The sequence below is a fragment of the Podarcis melisellensis genome (genome assembly GCF_964234715.1).
Source record: "Podarcis melisellensis genome assembly, chromosome: 4".
NCBI lineage: Eukaryota > Metazoa > Chordata > Lepidosauria > Squamata > Lacertidae > Podarcis > Podarcis melisellensis.
In genome coordinates, this window is record NC_138531.1 from 52,149,542 (window position 1) to 52,167,711 (window position 18,170).

Sequence of the window (18,170 nt, forward strand, 5' to 3'; positions counted from 1 at the left end):
AGAGAACAGTGAAACTAGAGGAATTATTGTGGAGGTAGAAAAAAGGAAGCACAGATATTTCTCTGTTCCAGGGAAAAATGGAACGTGTGGAAGTCTTGTCTTAAGGCCTCACAGCGACCTAGGAGTTTATCGCAGCTGATTTACCAAAGCTAAAGGGAACTTTTCCTTTTGAATTATGGGTCATGGTTTTACTCTACAGAAACAAGTGTCATGCAGGCAAAGGCAATGATGGGAAACTGAAAGTAAGCAAGGTTTTAAAGGTTCCTTCAGTCTCTAAAGGAAGGCAACTTGTTTCCCTTGAGACCCCTTAATTGGGGAAAGGAAGAGATGGGTTGAAAGGGGAGCAGGAGGTTGCGCATTCCCCTTAGGTACACAGCTGGATCAAAATCAAGTCAAAGATAGAACAAGGGTAGGGGAGGGGGAAAGGAGGTAGGAAGGGAAGCACGCCAAATTAGGGTTGGAGAATTTGTCTCAGGAGATATCGCATGAAGACTGAAGAACACCAGGGTCCCTGGAGAGAGAACTCTTAAAAGATTTTGCCTTCCTTGGGATGAAGCTTATCCCAGCACAAAGGAAGATGAAGTGATCTACAGTATTTGGTAAGCTGGTTGGACGCAAGCCTCCCAGCTACTGGCACTGAGTGAAAAAATGGAAGCAGGTTCCATGTGCATAACTAGAGGATCAGGGTCAACAGAGCCATCTTCTTGAATCGTAATGACATCAGGTGATTGGCACGGAAAGTGCATCTTCAGAATAGGTTGCCATAACCACCAACTGGGAGTTACACAGACTTCCTTTTATCTTTGACAGGTGTCAATCAGCTGGAAGGAACTGGGAGAGTGCCTTCAAAAGAGCTTGCTCTGGAGAGAGAGAAATGCTCTGTTTTAAACAGGGCATTTCCCCCTCTGCACAGGAAATGGTTTGGATTGGAAGCACTGTGAATCGTTTTTTCCAACTGTTTGGATGCACTAGGGAGCTGCAGACAGGGAACTCCCCAGGGCGGCTACTGACTGGTGTTGATAGGGAGCTCCTCTTGCAAAGGAAGAATCAGGACCTCTCGTAAGATCCTGACAGTTTCTTCCTAGCTGCATATGTAGGAGTGGTTTCTGACAAATTCTTTCATGGGTTAAATCTGGACCAGAACCAGGCCTAATTAGGCTTGCAGGGTAGAGATTCCCCACCTCTGGCATAAGGGTAAGCACATATTCTGTTTATGATAGCTTATATATGCTACTGTTTAACTATCAGCCCTTGCGTTGCACAGTTGCATCCAGAAAGATGCTTTTTTGGAGTCAAAGTTCTAAGGCAGGGATGAAGAACCTTTTTAATCCCGAAGTGCCACATTCCCTTTTGGATAACCTTCTGCAAGGTGGCACGTGGCTGTGGTAGGCAGTGCCAGAGGCTAAAGGAGGCAGAGCAATGAACATGAATTTTACTTTTGTACACTAAACTAGTTTCTACACATACTCACACACCCTTCTTGTATCTTCTATCCAGGCAAACAAGAAGCATTACCCAAGCTTAAGGACACATTCTAGCCAGGCAAAAAATATTAATAACTGAGCGTGTAAATCAAGGCAGGAGAGGGATATGGCTGGGGAGAGCTGAGGGCCATATAGAAAGGCCCAGAGGGCCGAAATTGGTGTTTGACCCTGAGACTCCCCCCCCCTTCACTGAGTGGTACACTTAAGATGGCAACAAAGCTGAGCTCCTTAGTGACATGAAATACGAAGTGAGAATTTTGCTGTTATATGTGTAACTTGGTTCCATCACAACGTATTCAAACCACAACAGAAAAGTGACCAACCATTCTTGAAAGTTGTCACACTACACAGGGTAAAAAACACTGTTAACTCATGTCAGTGATATGGGAAGTTGCATCACGGCAATTCATGACTTAGGAAATTTCAAAGAAGCTACAATTTCAAGAGAATCAGCTGGATTTTTGGAAGCATAGTTATCCACACAATCCAGCATGGCTATTTGGAGGGTTTTATTGCTCTGCCACTATCTGTCCCTCCAAGCTATCATTTGCAGCTGCTTTTTGTACTTCTGTAAAAATTGGTTTGTTTCATTTTGCAACTGCCTTTTGTACTAGAATACCATCCAGAATCTGCTTATCAACAGCTTGTCAAAATGATATACAAACTGTAAACCTATCTACTATCTGTCATTATATTCTATAAAAATTTCATTTTTATTTTTTTGAACAACAGTAAGAACAGCAAAAAAACCCAGATACTGTACCTTGTTAAGTTTACCAAGAGAAGATATAAGATCTGCCCATTCACTTGATGATTCAAAGTTCCTTAAAGCTTTATCAATTGCTGAAGAATAATTTCTGTATCTATAATCACCAAGCAGCTCCTGCTCTTCAGGGTCCATTTTAAATTTTCATAGCCAAAATGTTCTTGGAAACAGAAACAAAAACAAACTCTGATCAGATCTTAATGACATTTTATATATTGTACTCATTATTTGTGAAATGTGTATGCAGTTATCCTTAATGAGGGTCACTAAGCACACAAGATTAGCTGATTTAATGCTCTTCTTGCAGAATGTGATCCCACTGCTTTGAGGCTGTAGTTCAGTTCCAAAGATGCTTTGAAACTGCAAGGACCATTCACTGTTTCATACAAAATCTCAGAAATACAAGAAAGTTACTCATCAGTTATTTTACTGATAATGTGACACGATAAGATAATTAAATACTCCAAGCTGCACACATTCACATAAACTAGAATGTCCCACTTTCTAGGACAAAATACCTGTTAACATTTAAGGCTGTGTTGATACTTGAAATAGTATTGCTGCAGACATGTTTGCTTTTTTCTTCATCTAGAAACCCCAGTATTTTATATTAAAATTGCTCTCACTGGAATCACATTAGTAATTTTTCTGTTGTGGGAAACCAAGAGGTTTTTATTTATTCACTGTAAGAATGACAATAGACAATTGCTCTACTCGGTACTCATAATTTATGAATCCTATGCCAGTTCAGTTATATAACCAAAGCATGGTGTTGCATGTCAAACTGCACTAATGGTTAACAAATCACAGTTTTTCAGGCTCAAATAACCATCTAAAAATTAATATTACCGCAAATTGGTTCAGACTACAACTTGGCATTTCATGCACAAACAGGCTTGAGCCTCGAGTTTGCGTGGACTCTCTACCACTTCATGCCATGATTTCTGCACTTGCTTCCGGATTCTCAGCAAACCATAACTTGTCATTTTGTCTGAACTGGGGTAAATCACTGTTTGCCTACAAGTCAGGGATTGATTTTGGCAAACAAGTAAGCAATGGTTTGTCCAGTTTGGACAACATGACAACTCGAGGCAGGGCGCGCAAAAGAGCCTGCCATCCAAACCTTTTCATGCACATAATTACAAACCATATTTTGGGATTAAATTAACAAACATAATAGGAAAAGGCAGTATATATGCTACTTATGTTGTATATAAAACATTTTAACCAGCAGCAATGGAAATGAATCCATAATTATATATAGCAAGCCTGCCATTAGGGTCTAACAGTACACACTTCAGTATTAAAAGAAAATAGGTTTTAGGCATTTGTTGCAATTGACTCAGAGTGAAACTTGAAGCAGGTGTGGCTAGCCTGTGGCCCTCCAGATGATGCTGTAGTCCAGATGGGAGTTGTAGTCCAGAAACAGCTGGATAACCACAGGTTCCAAACTCCATTCTCGTGTGCATTACTTGGTTCAGGCTTCTTCAAACTCGGCCCTCCAGATGTTTTGGCCTACAACTCCCATGATCCCTAGCTAGCAGGACCAGTGGTCAGGGATGGTGGGAATTGTAGTCTCAAAACATCTGGAGGGCCGAGTTTGAAGAAGCCTGGCTTGGTTTAATTGGCTTGCCAAACTTAGCAACTGTATATATTGCTTCTGATACTGTTTTCATTTACTTAACATTTAATAAAACAAATGTAGTGATTATTTTGTCCATCTGTCAGGAAACTGAGATATGTTTTAATTCACAGAGGCAGATGTAAACAGGAACTGAACACTTTCCCGCAAGCCTCAGCGAGCAAGTTAACAATTAACTCTTTATGAAGGCAAAAGCAAATGTAGATAGAAGGAGTTGCTTTCTTAGATTAAGAAAGCTGCTCGGTATGCTATATTATTTAGTGGAGGATCTTGGAGAAACATACCAGCCATTCTTATCATATGACTTTAGAAGCTATGGGCTGTATTTGCTATAGTGTTAAGGGTATCTTTCCATCGGTGACAGCATTTTTGCTCACCATATGTAACAATACTCTCTCTCCCCTTCCCCTGCACACTGTTCCAAGGGTTCTCTCAAGGGAAATCCCATTGTGCTAGCAGAAGGCCTTGTCCTGGCTTCTGCAAGTGCAATGTCCTAGTTGAATATGGCTCATATATTTTAATAGTCAATAAAATCTTCATGCTGGGCCTTTCAGCAGCTTTCATTACTATCAACCACGTAGAAAATGATGTTGTATGTGCCACATCTTAATAACCATGAGAGAAAGCATTGTGTATTTTTCAGGCAAATGGCCATGACTTCATGGTGGCAGGGGAGTTTAATAAGGGAAAGACACAGTCAAAAGTGGCCACAAAAGAGACAAGATCAACTCAATATTCAGAACCGCTATTTGGAAACCCTAACGGCCTCCCAGAAACCAGTTTGAAGAAAAAGCACCAGCAAAAGTATCTATGTGTGTGGAGGTGAATTGTCCCACACAGCATGAGCCCCAGGTGACCAGCTATCATCTTTCTAAAAAGAGTAAGCTTCTAGCAGTCAAGGAACTGAGATATAAGACAAAATGTACAGCTGCTATTTTTCTCATTTTACTAGCCTTTTTCACTAGCTGATGAAGACTCTAGTCTAGTAGAAGGCCCTCTAAGCAGCTGTATTCTTATCAATACCTCCTGCGAAGCAGGCAGAAATATTCCTGGTCAAGGGCTGCAAGGACAAACATCCTCTATTATCAGAAGTTTGCAGAAGAAATAAAGTGATCAGATCTGCCCCCTAATCCAAATTACCTCTGGTTACAAACTTAATTCATTCCGGAGGTCCGTTCTTAACCTGAAACTGTTCTTAACATGAGGTATCACTTCAGCTAATGGGACCTCCCACTGCCGTAGTGCGGTTTCTGTTCTCATCCTGGGGCAAAGTTCTTAACCCAAGGTACTATTTCCGGGTTAGTGGAGTCTGTAACCCGAAGTGTTTGTAGGTGTTTGTAACCAGAGGTACCACTGTATATGTTCTGTCACTAAAATTTGATGGCTATCATTCAGAACCTTAATGGCCCTTTGCATACTCTAAACTTGAAGTCTGGTTTTCAAAACCCTAATTAAGAGTGTCGCCAATCACTGGTAGCCTGGCAACTCACCCATTAACAGCTTACATCTTGGATATGGTCCCTACGCCTCAATCAGTAAGTGAGAAGGGAAAACCTTCATCAATTACAACATCTTGAATCAAATGGTGCACTACACCATGTAAAGCTGCACTGCGAAAATTCTTATTTTTAAAAGGCCACTAAATGTTTGGGAACCATGGCTAATGTCTAATCCAGAAATCCCATCTTCTGCAGCCTACTATACACATAGTGCTTTGAGTGTTCATTATCCAAGTATGACAGCCTTGAAAATGAACAAAAAACACAGGACAATTAGGAACTTATTCTGGGGGAAAATATCAAGGAGTGAAAAAAGAAGTACAGAATAAAACAAACTGCACTAAAAGAAAAACAGCAACCGGACATTTGTTTTTAAAATGCAACTTCTGGTCAAAGCGCACATAAGACTCATAGAACGGGGACAATAGACCATTCATGTAAATATTGTTACAATGCCCTCTACTTCTCTCCATTTTGCTTACAGACAGGGAAAGACTGCAGCGTTTGGCAGTGATGCATTGTCCTGCGGAAGCCAAACCTGTTCTACCGAGCCTGTTTACTGGTGCTAAAATCAGTGCTTCTCTCAAATCACCCCCCCCTTCATTTCACTCTACCACATCATTCAGACACACAACGGTGTGCAAATAAGGCGAGGTGGGGAAAGATACGGCATCGATTATGCAGTAAAACAGCTTTTCCTCCCCCCCCCGCCCTTCTCTCCCTCTCCTCGCCTTTGACAGGCTGCTGCTCCTACACAGCAAACACAACCCAACAGCTGTTCTCCAGCAGCAGCAACATAACAGGCAACTGCAGAAGCACCCGAGAGGGGGGCGGGCAGCAGGATACAGACAACCTGTAGAATCGCAGGCACTGCTAAACACGTAAACAAACAAAACAAACAAACACGTGTTTATCCCTCTGCATTTCTACGCCTGCCTATGTGGAGAAGCGAAGGAGAGCGCTGGTTTCCACCTTTTTCTCTCCTGGGGTGAAATCAGGAATATGCACCATTTCAGAAATATAGAGAGACAGAGAGATCCTGAAGGGATGCTTAAGGGAGAAAATGGAGTGTTTGCTTTGTTCCCCCCTATCCCCACCTGCACTTCATTGGTCGGGGGGCAAACTGGTCCCTTCGTGGAGGGAAGAAGGTTCCCCCCACCCAGCCGTCCTCCCTATGCAGAAAAGGGAGGGGAAAGAGGAAGCACTGGCTGGCTTGACTTCCTCAATTGCAGCGGCACATTGTCCCCCATCTTCCCTACTCACCAACTGAGGAAGGAGCAGGCGGCGGAGGCGGCAGAGGCGTCGCGCTGGCTGCTGCTGCTTCCACCGCGGAGGAAGGACTCGCGTCGCCGCCGCAGCTTCGCTGAGGCTCCCCGGCCGCTTCCCTCTCCTGCGACGTGTCCCGCGGCTGGGCGGGGCCGAGGCGGGAGCCAGAGACTACAAGGAAGGGCGGGGGCGGAATCTCCCGTCGCCATGGCGGCCGGGCTGCTACGCCTCCTCTTCGCACCCTCCCCTTCTCGGGTGGGGTAGTACCATTTCGAAGCGCGGGGGGGAAAGAATGGTGACAGCAAGATTTGCGGGACCCCGCTTTTTCTATAAAGTGGTGCGGGGCCTCGCCTCGTCCCCGTTATCGACTTTCCAGCCGCTTTAGCGTGGACAGCTCGCCTTGGCGATGTTTAAGCCGGACTCAAAGGCGCAGCTGGCCACCCCCACCCCGCCCTGATGAGATGGTGCGTCCCAACATCGCGCGTTTGGGCACGTCTCTAGCTCCACCTGCTGGCAGAAGCGGAGACTGCAGGGTTGTTTTGGTTCGAGTGTGTGACACTAATCTCGGAGTACATAGGAGTACTGCTGCGGGCAGTTTGGGAAATGCCAATCTCGTAATTAAAAGAAGGGCTTAATCTGAGTCCCTGGATCCCTTGACTGGATCCTGCAAAAAAATCGAAATGAGACTGTTGAAAGGTTGGGAGATGAAGGTTAGCGAACCTGTTCAATTCTTTGGCTTTTGGTTGTAAAGGTGTTTCCAGAGGGGGCTTTATTAGGTCAGTCGAGTCTAATTTTTATCTACGTATGACTGACATGTTTCTGTCCACACATTTTTTTAGTCATCAGTTTTGCATAGGTATTCCGTTATTTCCCCAGCCATCAGTGGGTGGCCCCTGATGATATATTTCCATGCTGTGTTTTCTCCGCTCAGTCAACTACTCTGTGCTATCCGCCATTGGCTTTTCCTGTTTGGGGCATGTGGGCAGCTAATTCCACAAGAAGAGAGCAAGAGCAAATGTTACCTGATGTTTCACTATTGGCAAAATTGAGGATTGTGCTTTGGGGGTCGGGGAAGAATTTGGATTTCCCTTTGTAGTATTGATACTACTACTACTGTACTACTTCACTGGACTTGTATGTTTTAACTATGGTTGTAGATTTGTAGAGCTACTTTTGGTTTTTTTGTAAACCACTTTATAAATACAGTGGTACCTCAGGTTACATATGCTTCAGGTTACAGAGTCCGCTAACCCAGAAATAGTACCTCAGGTTAAGAACTTTGCTTCAGGATGAGAACAGAAATCGTGCTCCGGCAGTGTGGCAGCAGCTGGAGGCCCCATTAGCTAAAGTGGTGCTTCAGGTTAAGAACAGTTTCAGGTTAAGAACGGACCTCCGGAACGAATTCAGTACTTGACCTGAGGTACCACTGTAAACCATATATTGCAAAAAATATCACAGCCTCCAGTGAGCTGAACCTTGCGTGACTGTTGTATCCCTTGAATAATTCATTGCTCAGAAATAACACACACATACTGTATGTATATTAACCTAACCCACCTTTCATATTCCTGCTTACTAGGATTGGATGAAACTAGTAGCTGAGCAGCAGCTCTCTGTGATTTTTAAATGAGGACCTCCTGCATCAGCAGCTGGAGGAATTTAGCCAGGGCTACAAATGTAGAACAGCCTAGGAGAGACTAGGCTGAATATGCATTTCTGCTTGCTCAAGTCTCAAAGCTGAGCCTCGAGCCAAAGTGAGTAAAGCAGCCAAGCGAGTTCAGCAACAGGGCAGACTACTGTGTCCCTCCCCTTAGTGAACTTACAAACCCCAGGTGCCCAAGTAAATTAACTCGCTCAACAACAACATCTGCTGGTAGAATGCCAGCAGAGGTGTGGGAGCTATCTAGTGTAGCACAGAATGTTGTATGTCTTCCTGATGGACAGAATCAGGGCTGGGGTATTCAGTGCAAATCAGTCCTGGACCTCAGGGAGTTAGTTTGCTCCCTTGGGGCCAAGGTAGTTGACCTGGATAAACAGGTTTGTAGATGAGACCTTCATAGGACATGATAATTGCATCCCACTCAATCTTTGTTTCACCAATAGCTTTGATCCTGCAAATCTGCTCCAGCTGCTAGAACAGATCAGTGAGATGGGAAGTATTCTGGTGGGGGCTTCTCTGGAAAGCTCGCCTGCTTCTCCCAACACAGCAGTTCTGGTTTCCTTTTCTGACCATGGTAGTGGGTGATTTGATCTTTAGGGACATGGATAGCTGGGTTTGTGATTGGTTTGCTGATCATACGGTAACTTGGCTTTGAAAGAAAGAATATTTAAAAAGTAACCTAATAAAAAAACTTTAATCATGACGTTAAGAAGCTCTAAATAAGCAGGTCATTGTAACAGTTCATAATTTATTCAAATCTCACAAAAGTTCATGTAAAATACTATTTGCCTGATTCAGAGTTACATCTATAGAATAGGTTGGCCGTACCAATATAATTGCATTTAATTTCTCCTGCAAAGTGCTTTTGCATTCTCATTTTCTTACAAGTAGTAGAGGTGTAAAAGAAGGAACAACAAGCATTTGGCTCCACTTCTTTTTTTTACAGGAGGGATATAACAAAATAGTAGGAATTAAGAGTTTAATTATAGGGCATCATTTTAGCCAGCAGCTGGTTTTCAATGCAAGGGCTCATATGACAGGGATCTTTATTTTGTTTTGTTTAACTATGTTGGCTATGTCTGTATTTTCCTCCACATTGAATAACTACAGCTGGCACCTATTAATCTAGGGTTACAGGGCATGGTCCCTGGTTTAAACACCCAGCATCTCTATTTTTTTTTAAGGGTGAAGGCAGCACTAGAGATGTAAAAAAACACACCACATGGGAGTAGCGACAGGAAGTGTTTGTGTATGTGGGTGAGAGAGATGCACATGTTTCTTTACGTGTGAAGTTGTACAGTGTTTAAATTAATATTGTGATTGTAACTGACCACAGAGCAACAGGGAAGGTTAAAAAAAATTCTCCATCCATCCTCCTCTTTTCAAGAGCTCTACTCATTAAAAGCCAGCTGCAATATCTCAGATAAGCTCCAGTTATTTTATTCATTAGTTATTATTAAAACAATTTATATAGCACTTCAGTACAATAGCCTTTAAGTGATTTACAAAGAATACAAAAAATAAAAATCAGTTAAAACTATAAAAGAAAACTACAATTAAAGTGCCTGCTGGAATAAAATTAATCTTCAGTAGGCACTGGAGGCTCAGTAGGGAGCAGAAGCCTATCTGATCTCAACTAGAATGGAGCTCCATAAAATTGGGCACATGCCAAAATTCACCAAGGTTGGACCGTTTTGTCACTAACAAACTGCCCGTGGGGCCCATCGGCTCCCGGGGGTAAAAGGGCCAAATACACTGGAGTCTCAGCTCCCTCATCAGGAGATTTGGGGGCTTTAGGACCTGCCATGTCAGTCCTGACCCACCCAGGACAACAGGCATTCAGGAGAATACCATCACCTTTCCTTGTCTCATTCAGGCGCCTTGCTTGAATTCTGGACAAAACCGTTACCCCGATTTTGGTCACCCCATAAGCTGTATTTGGCCAACCCTCCTTCTCATGCACTCCCTTCTTGGTGTCTTCTACAAATTTTTCCATGAGTTTCACTAGTTCCTCTTCAGTGATTGTCTCACTCCGAAACTTCTGCTGTAGTTCTGGGCTGCACATGGCTAATGCCCGGACACTCACGACACTGGAGACATTCACTACTCTTCCTGTGACAAAAAAAAGATAATTCCATAATAACCAATGGGCCATATCCAACTCAGTTGCACTCAAAGTAGACATACTGGGCAGACCTAGGTTATTTATAACAGGTCCCCTCTGAGTAACACTAACGTTGGGTACATGGGTGTAGCCAGGAATTTTGTTAGGGGGGCAGAACCTCAGATTTGTATTTATTTGTATTGTTACCCCAAATTTATTTGTATTGCTACCCCCACCCCCCCTTGGCTATGCCCATGATTGCGTACAACCCAATACTCTGCAGAGCAAGTACAAATAATAAGTGTCACACAGCAAGTAAATAATGAAGAATTAATCATAAGCAAGTTTCATACACAGGAACAGAAACCTTTCTATGATGCCATGGAGATATTCTAAAATAAGAAAGGGTTGACGGAAAATCTAAAATATATATGCTGTGTAGTTTGAGTTTAATAGCTCTGAAGGCTATTACAGTGGCATTTAACACATACACACAGTGCTTTTTTCTGAGGGCAGTGGCGTAGCGTGGGTTGTCAGCACCCGGGGCAAGGCAAGTAATTTGCACCCCCTAACCCTAACCCCCAGATGTTGCGCCCGGTGCGGCCGGCCCCCCCTGCACCCCCCACGCTACGCCACTGTCTGAGGGTACTCAACGGTATGCAGAAAAAAAGCACTGTATACAATGTTTGGACATTTCAAGATAGAATGCAGCAGTTACTCAGAGTTGATCAATAGTGCAGTATGATGCCAGTAATTTCACTAGCTTCTCGAAATAGCTAGAAATCTGAATCATCTGGCACGCTGCTGATGGTACAATATGGTATCGTACAGAGCAGAAAACAAATCCAGTTTGCTCCCCCCGCCCCTTCTTCAATAAATCCATGTGATAAACCTCACTAAGCCCTATCTGACTTAGTTCAACTTCTATTTGTCTCTTGTTTCATGTACTACATAAAGAGTGCTATCCTATCGTCTTTACACGATGGCTGTAAAGAACAGGATCAGACTTGAAAAGCTCAGTTGTTCTGTCTGTCTATCTGTTTGTCTGTTGTTATTAATAGTTACTCATTTTGATTTCCTACCTGCCCTACTATAAGGTCCCAGGATGGGTTGTGACTATTTAAAAATACAATATTTAGTCCTACAGGAGGAAAATGCAAAGCTCACCTTGTGGTTTAATAAGTGGTAATAACTCGTTGCAAATATTTCTGGTTGCAAAGAAGTTCGTTTTCATGGACACGTCTGCTTGTGTAGGAAACGGTGTGGGGTCCTCCACTTTTTATTGGGCAAAGAAAATGGAAATACAAAAATATGCATTAAGGTACAAATGCACACAGTCTTTCCAGCACGTACACTAAAAAGGCAAACAACATAGTCCACTAATGGTCAACGTTAGTTGAAATTACATTGTGCAGCTGTAACATTATTGAAAACCTTACTACAGCCTTTAACAACCTGGTGCCCTCCAGATGTTTTCGACTATCCCATCAACCCCCAGCCAGCTGTTGTATATTTTACTTGTTCGATAACCTGTCTGCTTGTTTGGGATTATAGGGTTAACTTGGAAACCTAGCAAATACCTCAAGGCTCAAATATCAAGTTAATTAAAACACCTTGGTATGTGAGACTTGCCTCATCTCTGGCTAAGGTGCTTCATGTGATTGACAGGAATCTATATTATTGCACACCACCCCAATCTCTGAGTAGTAGAAAATTCCAGGGGTTCAGGCATCGATGAAGGGTTCATGTTTCTTTTTGGAATTAGGCATTGCAGAGCCTGTGATGTCTTTATGATATACAGTATATATACATAGGTAAAGGACCCCTGGACAGTTACGGTAAGTCCAGTCAAAGGCAACTATGGGGTTGCGGTGCTCATCTCGCTTCAGGCCAGGGGAGCTGGTGTTTGTCCGCAGACAGCTTTCCGAGTCATGACTATACCGCTACTGGGGCAACGGGACATCATGAGGCATGCCAGAGCGCACAGAAACGCCGTTTACCTTCCCGCTGCAGCGGTACCTATTTATCTACTTTCACTGGTGTGCTTTCGAACTTCTAGGTTGGCAGAAGCTGGGACAGAGCAATGGGAGCTCACCTCATTGTGGGGATTTGAACCATCGACCTTCTGATCAGCAAGCCCAAGAGTCAATGGAGGGGTTTACAGCATTAATGCCCTAAGAGAGCTTTGCTTCTCCCACAGCCACAGCCTTGGATTCGGGCAGAAATCAGGCCTGGCTTTCTCTCTGACTTTCCAGCCTGCAGCTTTTGCACCCAGCTTCTAGCTCATATCACTCAACCCTCCACCCTGGCCCTCTGGCACAGAGCCACTCCCTTCCCGTAATGACTCATTAGCCAGCCATTTCAGTAACTGAAAATGTGCTGGATCCAGGGATTAGAAGAGGGGGTCAGGCATACAGCCTCCCCTCCTCCTAACTCATAACAATATAAAAGTAGGAGATGGGCAGTTCAAGGTGGAACTCAACCTGACAAGGAAAAAGTTTGTAAACCTGGATTAAGGGACTGTTTCATCCAGGGAAAGTAGATGGTGGTTTAATCCATTTTGCCTTAGAGGGAATATACTGCTTTTCTGTAACTTTTGCACTGCATATCTTTTTCTTAAATCTCCACATTTTTCCAGGTTTAGTAAACTTTAGAACTTGTTTCATAACCCTGTGTGGTCTTGGCTTATTTTTAACACCCTCAGGCTTAGAAGATAGAATACCACACTACCTTACGAGGCTTCAAGGGGACCTCAGGGAGATTTGGAGGCCGGCTGATAAAGGACAGCCTTGTGGAAATATTTAGTGGCACGTATTGTTTAAAGGGGGAGACTTGGCTGAGTAGAAGGGTGCACTCTATGCTAGCCGAGCACACCCTCTCCCCAGATGGCACAAGACCTAGTGTGGCTGTCACAAACACACATGTCAAAACTGTCTAGGATGTCATACAATTTTTTAAACATGTTGAAGATGTGCAAAGCTCCCACACCATCTGCATTCACTTGAGTTAGCATTGTTTACCGCAGTTCTGGCTGCTTGTACATGCCAAGAGAGGGAATGACATTTATTTTATTGTGTCCAGATGTTTAAATTACAAAATAACAATAACACACAAACCCACATTAAATCTAGATGGAATAATTTTCATTTCTGTTGTAGAACATGACATTGTATTTGCCTTGTTGATAAGTACAATTGATTTTATGTCTGTGTACCCATGGTTTCTGTGTGCAAGAATAAAGTTAAAAGGTAAAGGTAAAGGTACCCCTGCCCGTACGGGCCAGTCTTGACAGACTCTGGGGTTGTGCGCCCATCTCACTTAAGAGGCCAGGGGCCAGCGCTGTCCGGAGACACTTCCGGGTCACGTGGCCAGCGTGACATCGCTGCTCTGGCGAGCCAGAGCCGCACACGGAAACGCCGTTTACCTTCCCGCTAGTAAGCGGACCCTTTTTATCTACTTGCACCCGGAGGTGCTTTCGAACTGCTAGGTTGGCAGGCGCTGGGACCGAGCAGCGGGAGCGCACCCCGCCGCAGGGATTCAAACCGCCTACCTTTCGATCGGCAAGTCCTAGGCGCTGAGGCTTTAACCCACAGCGCCACAGGCTAAAAGTATCACCTCTCATTCAGAATTACTACTACTACTGCTAATTAGTAATAATAATAGATAGTTGCCAGCTGTCCACCAGGTACCCTGTGTTTTTCATTACTTACTTCCTGCATGGGACAGTTATGTATTGTATAGTGAGAAAGATCACTAACAAACATTTAGCTGCTTCTGTCTCTGCAACTAACCAATAATCAAACTGCAAAGTACCTTTTTCTGAATGATTCTGATTATAGTTTCCACAGGAAATGCAAGAAGAAAATTGCATTTTTATCAAACATTAATTGTATATGTTTTGCAGTTTTCCATCACAGATTATTCTTTGCTGCATGCAAAAGAATTTATCATGTATTAAGAAACATAGGTTCAAGTGTAGCCCATCAGAAATGAAGTTGCACATGTGTACATGCAGTGAATACAGGGTTACAAACTTAATTCGTTCTGGAGGTCTGTTCTTAACCTGAAACCGTTCTTAACCTGAGGCGCACTTTTGCTAATGGGGCCTCCCGCTGCTGCCGTGCCGCTGGCACGCGATTTCCATTCTCATTCTGGGGCAAAGCTCAACCCGAGGTCCTACTTCTGGGTTAGCAGAGTTTGTAACCTTAAGTGTTTGTAACCCGAGGCGTTTGTAACCTGAGGTACCACTGTACTCATATGCAAGATTGGTACACTGGATTATTTACATTCAGCTCTCACGCTTAGTCCTATTGATGCATTTTCTGTGTTGGAAAACAGTAATGTATGAAGCTGCCCTGAGCTGCAGGAAGGAGCAGCACCAATGAAAGTCGCAAGCAGTGTGGCGAATATTTAACTACTGCACTGTGTCCAAAGTACACTGTTAAAAGTACTTTTACCCAGTTCTTAACTTTGGTTAGAGGGCTCAGCTCAGCATCTGTTCTTAGCCCTAGGCTACGCCCAGAATATATAAAATAAGGTGAATGAAAGTTTCCTGACCACCAAGTAACTGCAGTGAGTTCAACTTCCCACTCATCAGGGACCAACAATATCATTTTGTATCAGACTGTGGTGCTCCCAGGCAGACCTGATCCCCATATACTTTCTTTCCAGAAACTGAACACTGTTTTTACCTTTGAAAGCAATCCCTGCATTATTGATCAGCACATTTAATCCTCCATACTTCTCCTTCAAGAAATCACGTAGGGTTCGGATACTCTGCAGGTCATTTATGTCCAGTTGGTGGAACTGTGGCTTCAGCCCTTCTTCTTGCAGCTTGGCCACTGCCTCCTTGCCCCGTTCCACATCTCTGGCTGTCAGGTAAACATCCCCAGTGAACTGCTTGCATAGAGCCCGCACGATGGCCAGCCCAATGCCTTTGTTGGAGCCAGTCACCACAGCCACTGGAATGCTCTTAGACATCCTCTCTGCCAAGCGGATTCTGATCAGGTAGGACGGGAGACACCTTAGGAAGAAAAACATCCACATAACCGAGCATGTTTTCTGTATGGCGTCAGAACAGCATTACTGCATTACCCAAAAGCACTTACTCTGGGGTAGCACAGCATAATCAGCAAGAAAACTTCAAAAACAATTTGCTGGAGTAATCCCATAAACATGTTTTTTTGCAGCAAACACAAAAAATCTTGTGACACCTTTAAAAAATCCTGTGAATTTATTGTGGCATAAGGGTTGTTGTTGTTTTGTCTGAAGCCAATATGCCAGACACATGGAGTGGCAACTTCACTGGATGAGTATATTTATACCTGTTGCAAAGATGAAGGACTGCCTGGGTTGGAGTGTGTGGTTTGGAGTATTGCTTTGAAACCTCCATTCCCAGGGTGTGCCTATTGGCTCTTCCAGACCTTTGAACATTTACACATTATTTTATTCTGCAACTTACAGAGACATAGCAGGGAGGCCATAATCTCCCCTGGGTTTTTTTTTTAGGTTATCAACAGAATTGAGCAGGTTCACGCAATCAAAGAAAAAGAACAAGAACTTACCCTGCTGATTCTGTGCAGCGCCTGCTGTTGACTCTCTTCTGCCTTCCCTTGCACAGAGCAGGCAGGACGAGGTTGCTATGGTGGAAAGGCTGGAGGCCCGCCTTTCCTGGCAGCTGTATAGAGCCTCGAGCATTTAAGGAGGAGGGGGAATATTAGAATGTAGCCTATAGGAGAATCTGAAACAAAACAGATGCAGAGCGTTGAGTAACTCAAAGATATATCTGCTCCTCTGGGTATTAGCTTTGTGCCCTCTTGTTTGCTTATGCAACAGTCTGAAGTTAGGTAACATATTCTACATTCAGGAGTATTATCTGTGTATGGGAGAAGAGACATGTACAAACCTAAAAGCAGCTTTTATGTTGGCAAGTATGTCCTCAGGAAGAGGGAAGCGAAAAGCACTTTCCACAGCCTTATGTTTACTTAGAAATAAATCCCACCGAGTTCAAAGTGGATCATTTCTTAAGCTAAATGTCCTTGCAATAGGGGTGTTTGGAAGTTACATTCAGCTTGTGTACAACCTGTGTAGCAAGATGCACAAACTACAACACAACAAGCGCACACTCTTCACACAAAGTCGAAGATGTGTTAAAATAGTTTGCGCCTGTGTTCAGACCTATGTGTAAACAAGCTAAAAATGGTACAATTCATATCATGTGTCAAATTCATTATAATTCATCATTTATAATGTGGCTAATATGTGCTTGGTGCTGTAAACAACAACAAAAACCCAATATAAGTTCCTGCTTGCAGGCTCACCACTATTATTATTATTATTACTGTATTTAGTGGTGAGCCTGAAAACAGGAACTTGTACTGGGTTTTATTTTTCAAAATAAGAAAAGAAGGGAAGGAGGAATTGGAGGGAGTGTGGAAACTTTGCAAAGGTTGAACAAAGTAAAAAGAAGAAAGAGAGACTATATGCATTAGCCTAGGCATAGAAAGAAAATGGTGGTGGTGGGGACAATGCAAGAGAGAGAATGAGTTTAGTATTATTTATTAAATTTGTACACTGCCCTTCATCTGAAGATCACAGAGTGGTTCACAACATAAAAATACAAAATAATTACTTAGGGAAGAAGTTAGCACAAGAAATAAACCTTGAAGATAGAAACTAGCACAAAGGAAGGGAGATATAAACGGAAGATTTGTGGTTAGCCAAGAGGCTAAGGAGAATAGAGGAAAAGGAACAAAGATAAGAAGCACCAAGGCCATGAAGTTGATTAGCGGCTAGAAGAAGTTGAAATCTGACATGAAGCAACAGAGGAAGTCAGGAAAGGGAAACCTATAGAGAAGTACAGTACTGTAACTAAAATGAGGAGAAAATAAAATTATGTGAGCGGAAGAGTTGAGATTATGGAAAGCATTTTTGCTCATCCAAGCTCATCTCCTTATTTCACTGCAGCCCCTGCGCTGCTGAAAGTTGCCAGATCTTCCACAAAAGTGTGGGATATGGCACAGAGGGCTGCAGGGCAAGTGGATAGTGGTACAATTGATGAAAATTGGGTGCTTCATCTTGTACTAGCAGAAGCAGCCATGGGTGGTGCCCAAAGGGACTGGGAGGGCAGCCCAGCAGTTGTTGTTTAGTCGTGTCTGACTCTTCGTGACCCCATGGACCAGAGCACGCCAGGCACTCCTGTCTTCCACTGTCTCCCACAGTTTGGTCAGACTCATGCTGGTAGCTTCAAGAACACTATCCAACCATCTCATCCTCTGTCGTCCCCTTCTCCTTGTGCTCTTCATCTTTCCCAACATCAGGGTCTTTTCCAGGGAGTCTTCTCTTCTCATGAGGTGGCCAAAGTATCGGAGCCTCAGCTTCAGGATCTGTCCTTCCAGTGAACACTCAGGGCTGATTTGCTTCAAAATGGATAGGTTTGATCTTCTTGCAGTCCATGGGACTCTCAAGAGTCTCCTCCAGCACCAGAATTCAAAAGCATCAATTCTTCGGCGATCTGCCTTCTTTATGGTCCAGCTCTCACTTCCATACATCACTACTGGGAAAACCATAGCTTTAACTATACGGACCTTTGTTGGCAAGGTGATGTCTCTGCTTTTTAAGATGCTGTCTAGGTTTGTCATCGCTATTCTCCCAAGGAGCAAGCATCTTTTAATTTTGGACTGCTGTCAGCATCTGCAGTGATCATGGAGCCCAGCAGTAGGGTCAAAGCCAGTCACAGGCCCAGTCAGC

At 43.5% G+C, this 18,170-nt stretch overlaps 2 protein-coding genes across 3 annotated transcripts in view; both read right to left on the minus strand.

Moving 5' to 3' along the window:
- Positions 1-6,848, minus strand: part of DOP1B (DOP1 leucine zipper like protein B) — a 64,956-nt gene extending 58,108 nt beyond the window's left edge. The window contains exons 1-2 of one of the 2 annotated variants that reach the window (XR_014167820.1): positions 6,655-6,848; positions 2,248-2,410 (exon numbers count right to left, since the gene is read on the minus strand). Coding sequence is in view for 1 of the 2 variants with exons in the window: in XM_081908712.1 (XP_081764838.1) it covers positions 2,248-2,385 (138 nt within the window). In the remaining variant the exon portion in view is untranslated. The remainder of the gene's footprint in view (positions 1-2,247; positions 2,411-6,654) is intronic. The other variant, XM_081908712.1, reaches the window with a different exon arrangement.
- Positions 6,849-9,048: 2,200 nt separating this feature from the next.
- On the minus strand, positions 9,049-16,097 carry LOC309368587 (carbonyl reductase [NADPH] 1-like). The gene is made up of 4 exons (XM_081908797.1): positions 15,986-16,097; positions 15,113-15,444; positions 11,589-11,696; positions 9,049-10,429 (listed from the first exon to the last, which is right to left on the minus strand). The coding sequence occupies exons 2-4, from the start codon at positions 15,399-15,401 to the stop codon at positions 9,993-9,995; spliced, it is 834 nt and encodes a 277-aa protein (XP_081764923.1). The 5' UTR covers positions 15,402-15,444; positions 15,986-16,097; the 3' UTR covers positions 9,049-9,992.
- Positions 16,098-18,170: the final 2,073 nt, after the last annotated feature.

What these genes read in the sequence shown, in the direction of transcription:
- LOC309368587 (XM_081908797.1), bottom strand. Translation starts at nt 15,401, where the DNA reads ATGTCTAAGAGCATTCCAGTGGCTGTGGTGACTGGCTCCAACAAAGGC. An exon ending in TGCAGGGATTGCTTTCAAAG is followed by an intron (nt 11,697 to 15,112) that starts GTAAAAACAGTG and finishes CCCAATAAAAAG; the next exon opens with TGGAGGACCCCACACCGTTT. An exon ending in ACCACTTATTAAACCACAAG is followed by an intron (nt 10,430 to 11,588) that starts GTGAGCTTTGCA and finishes TTTTTGTCACAG; the next exon opens with GAAGAGTAGTGAATGTCTCC.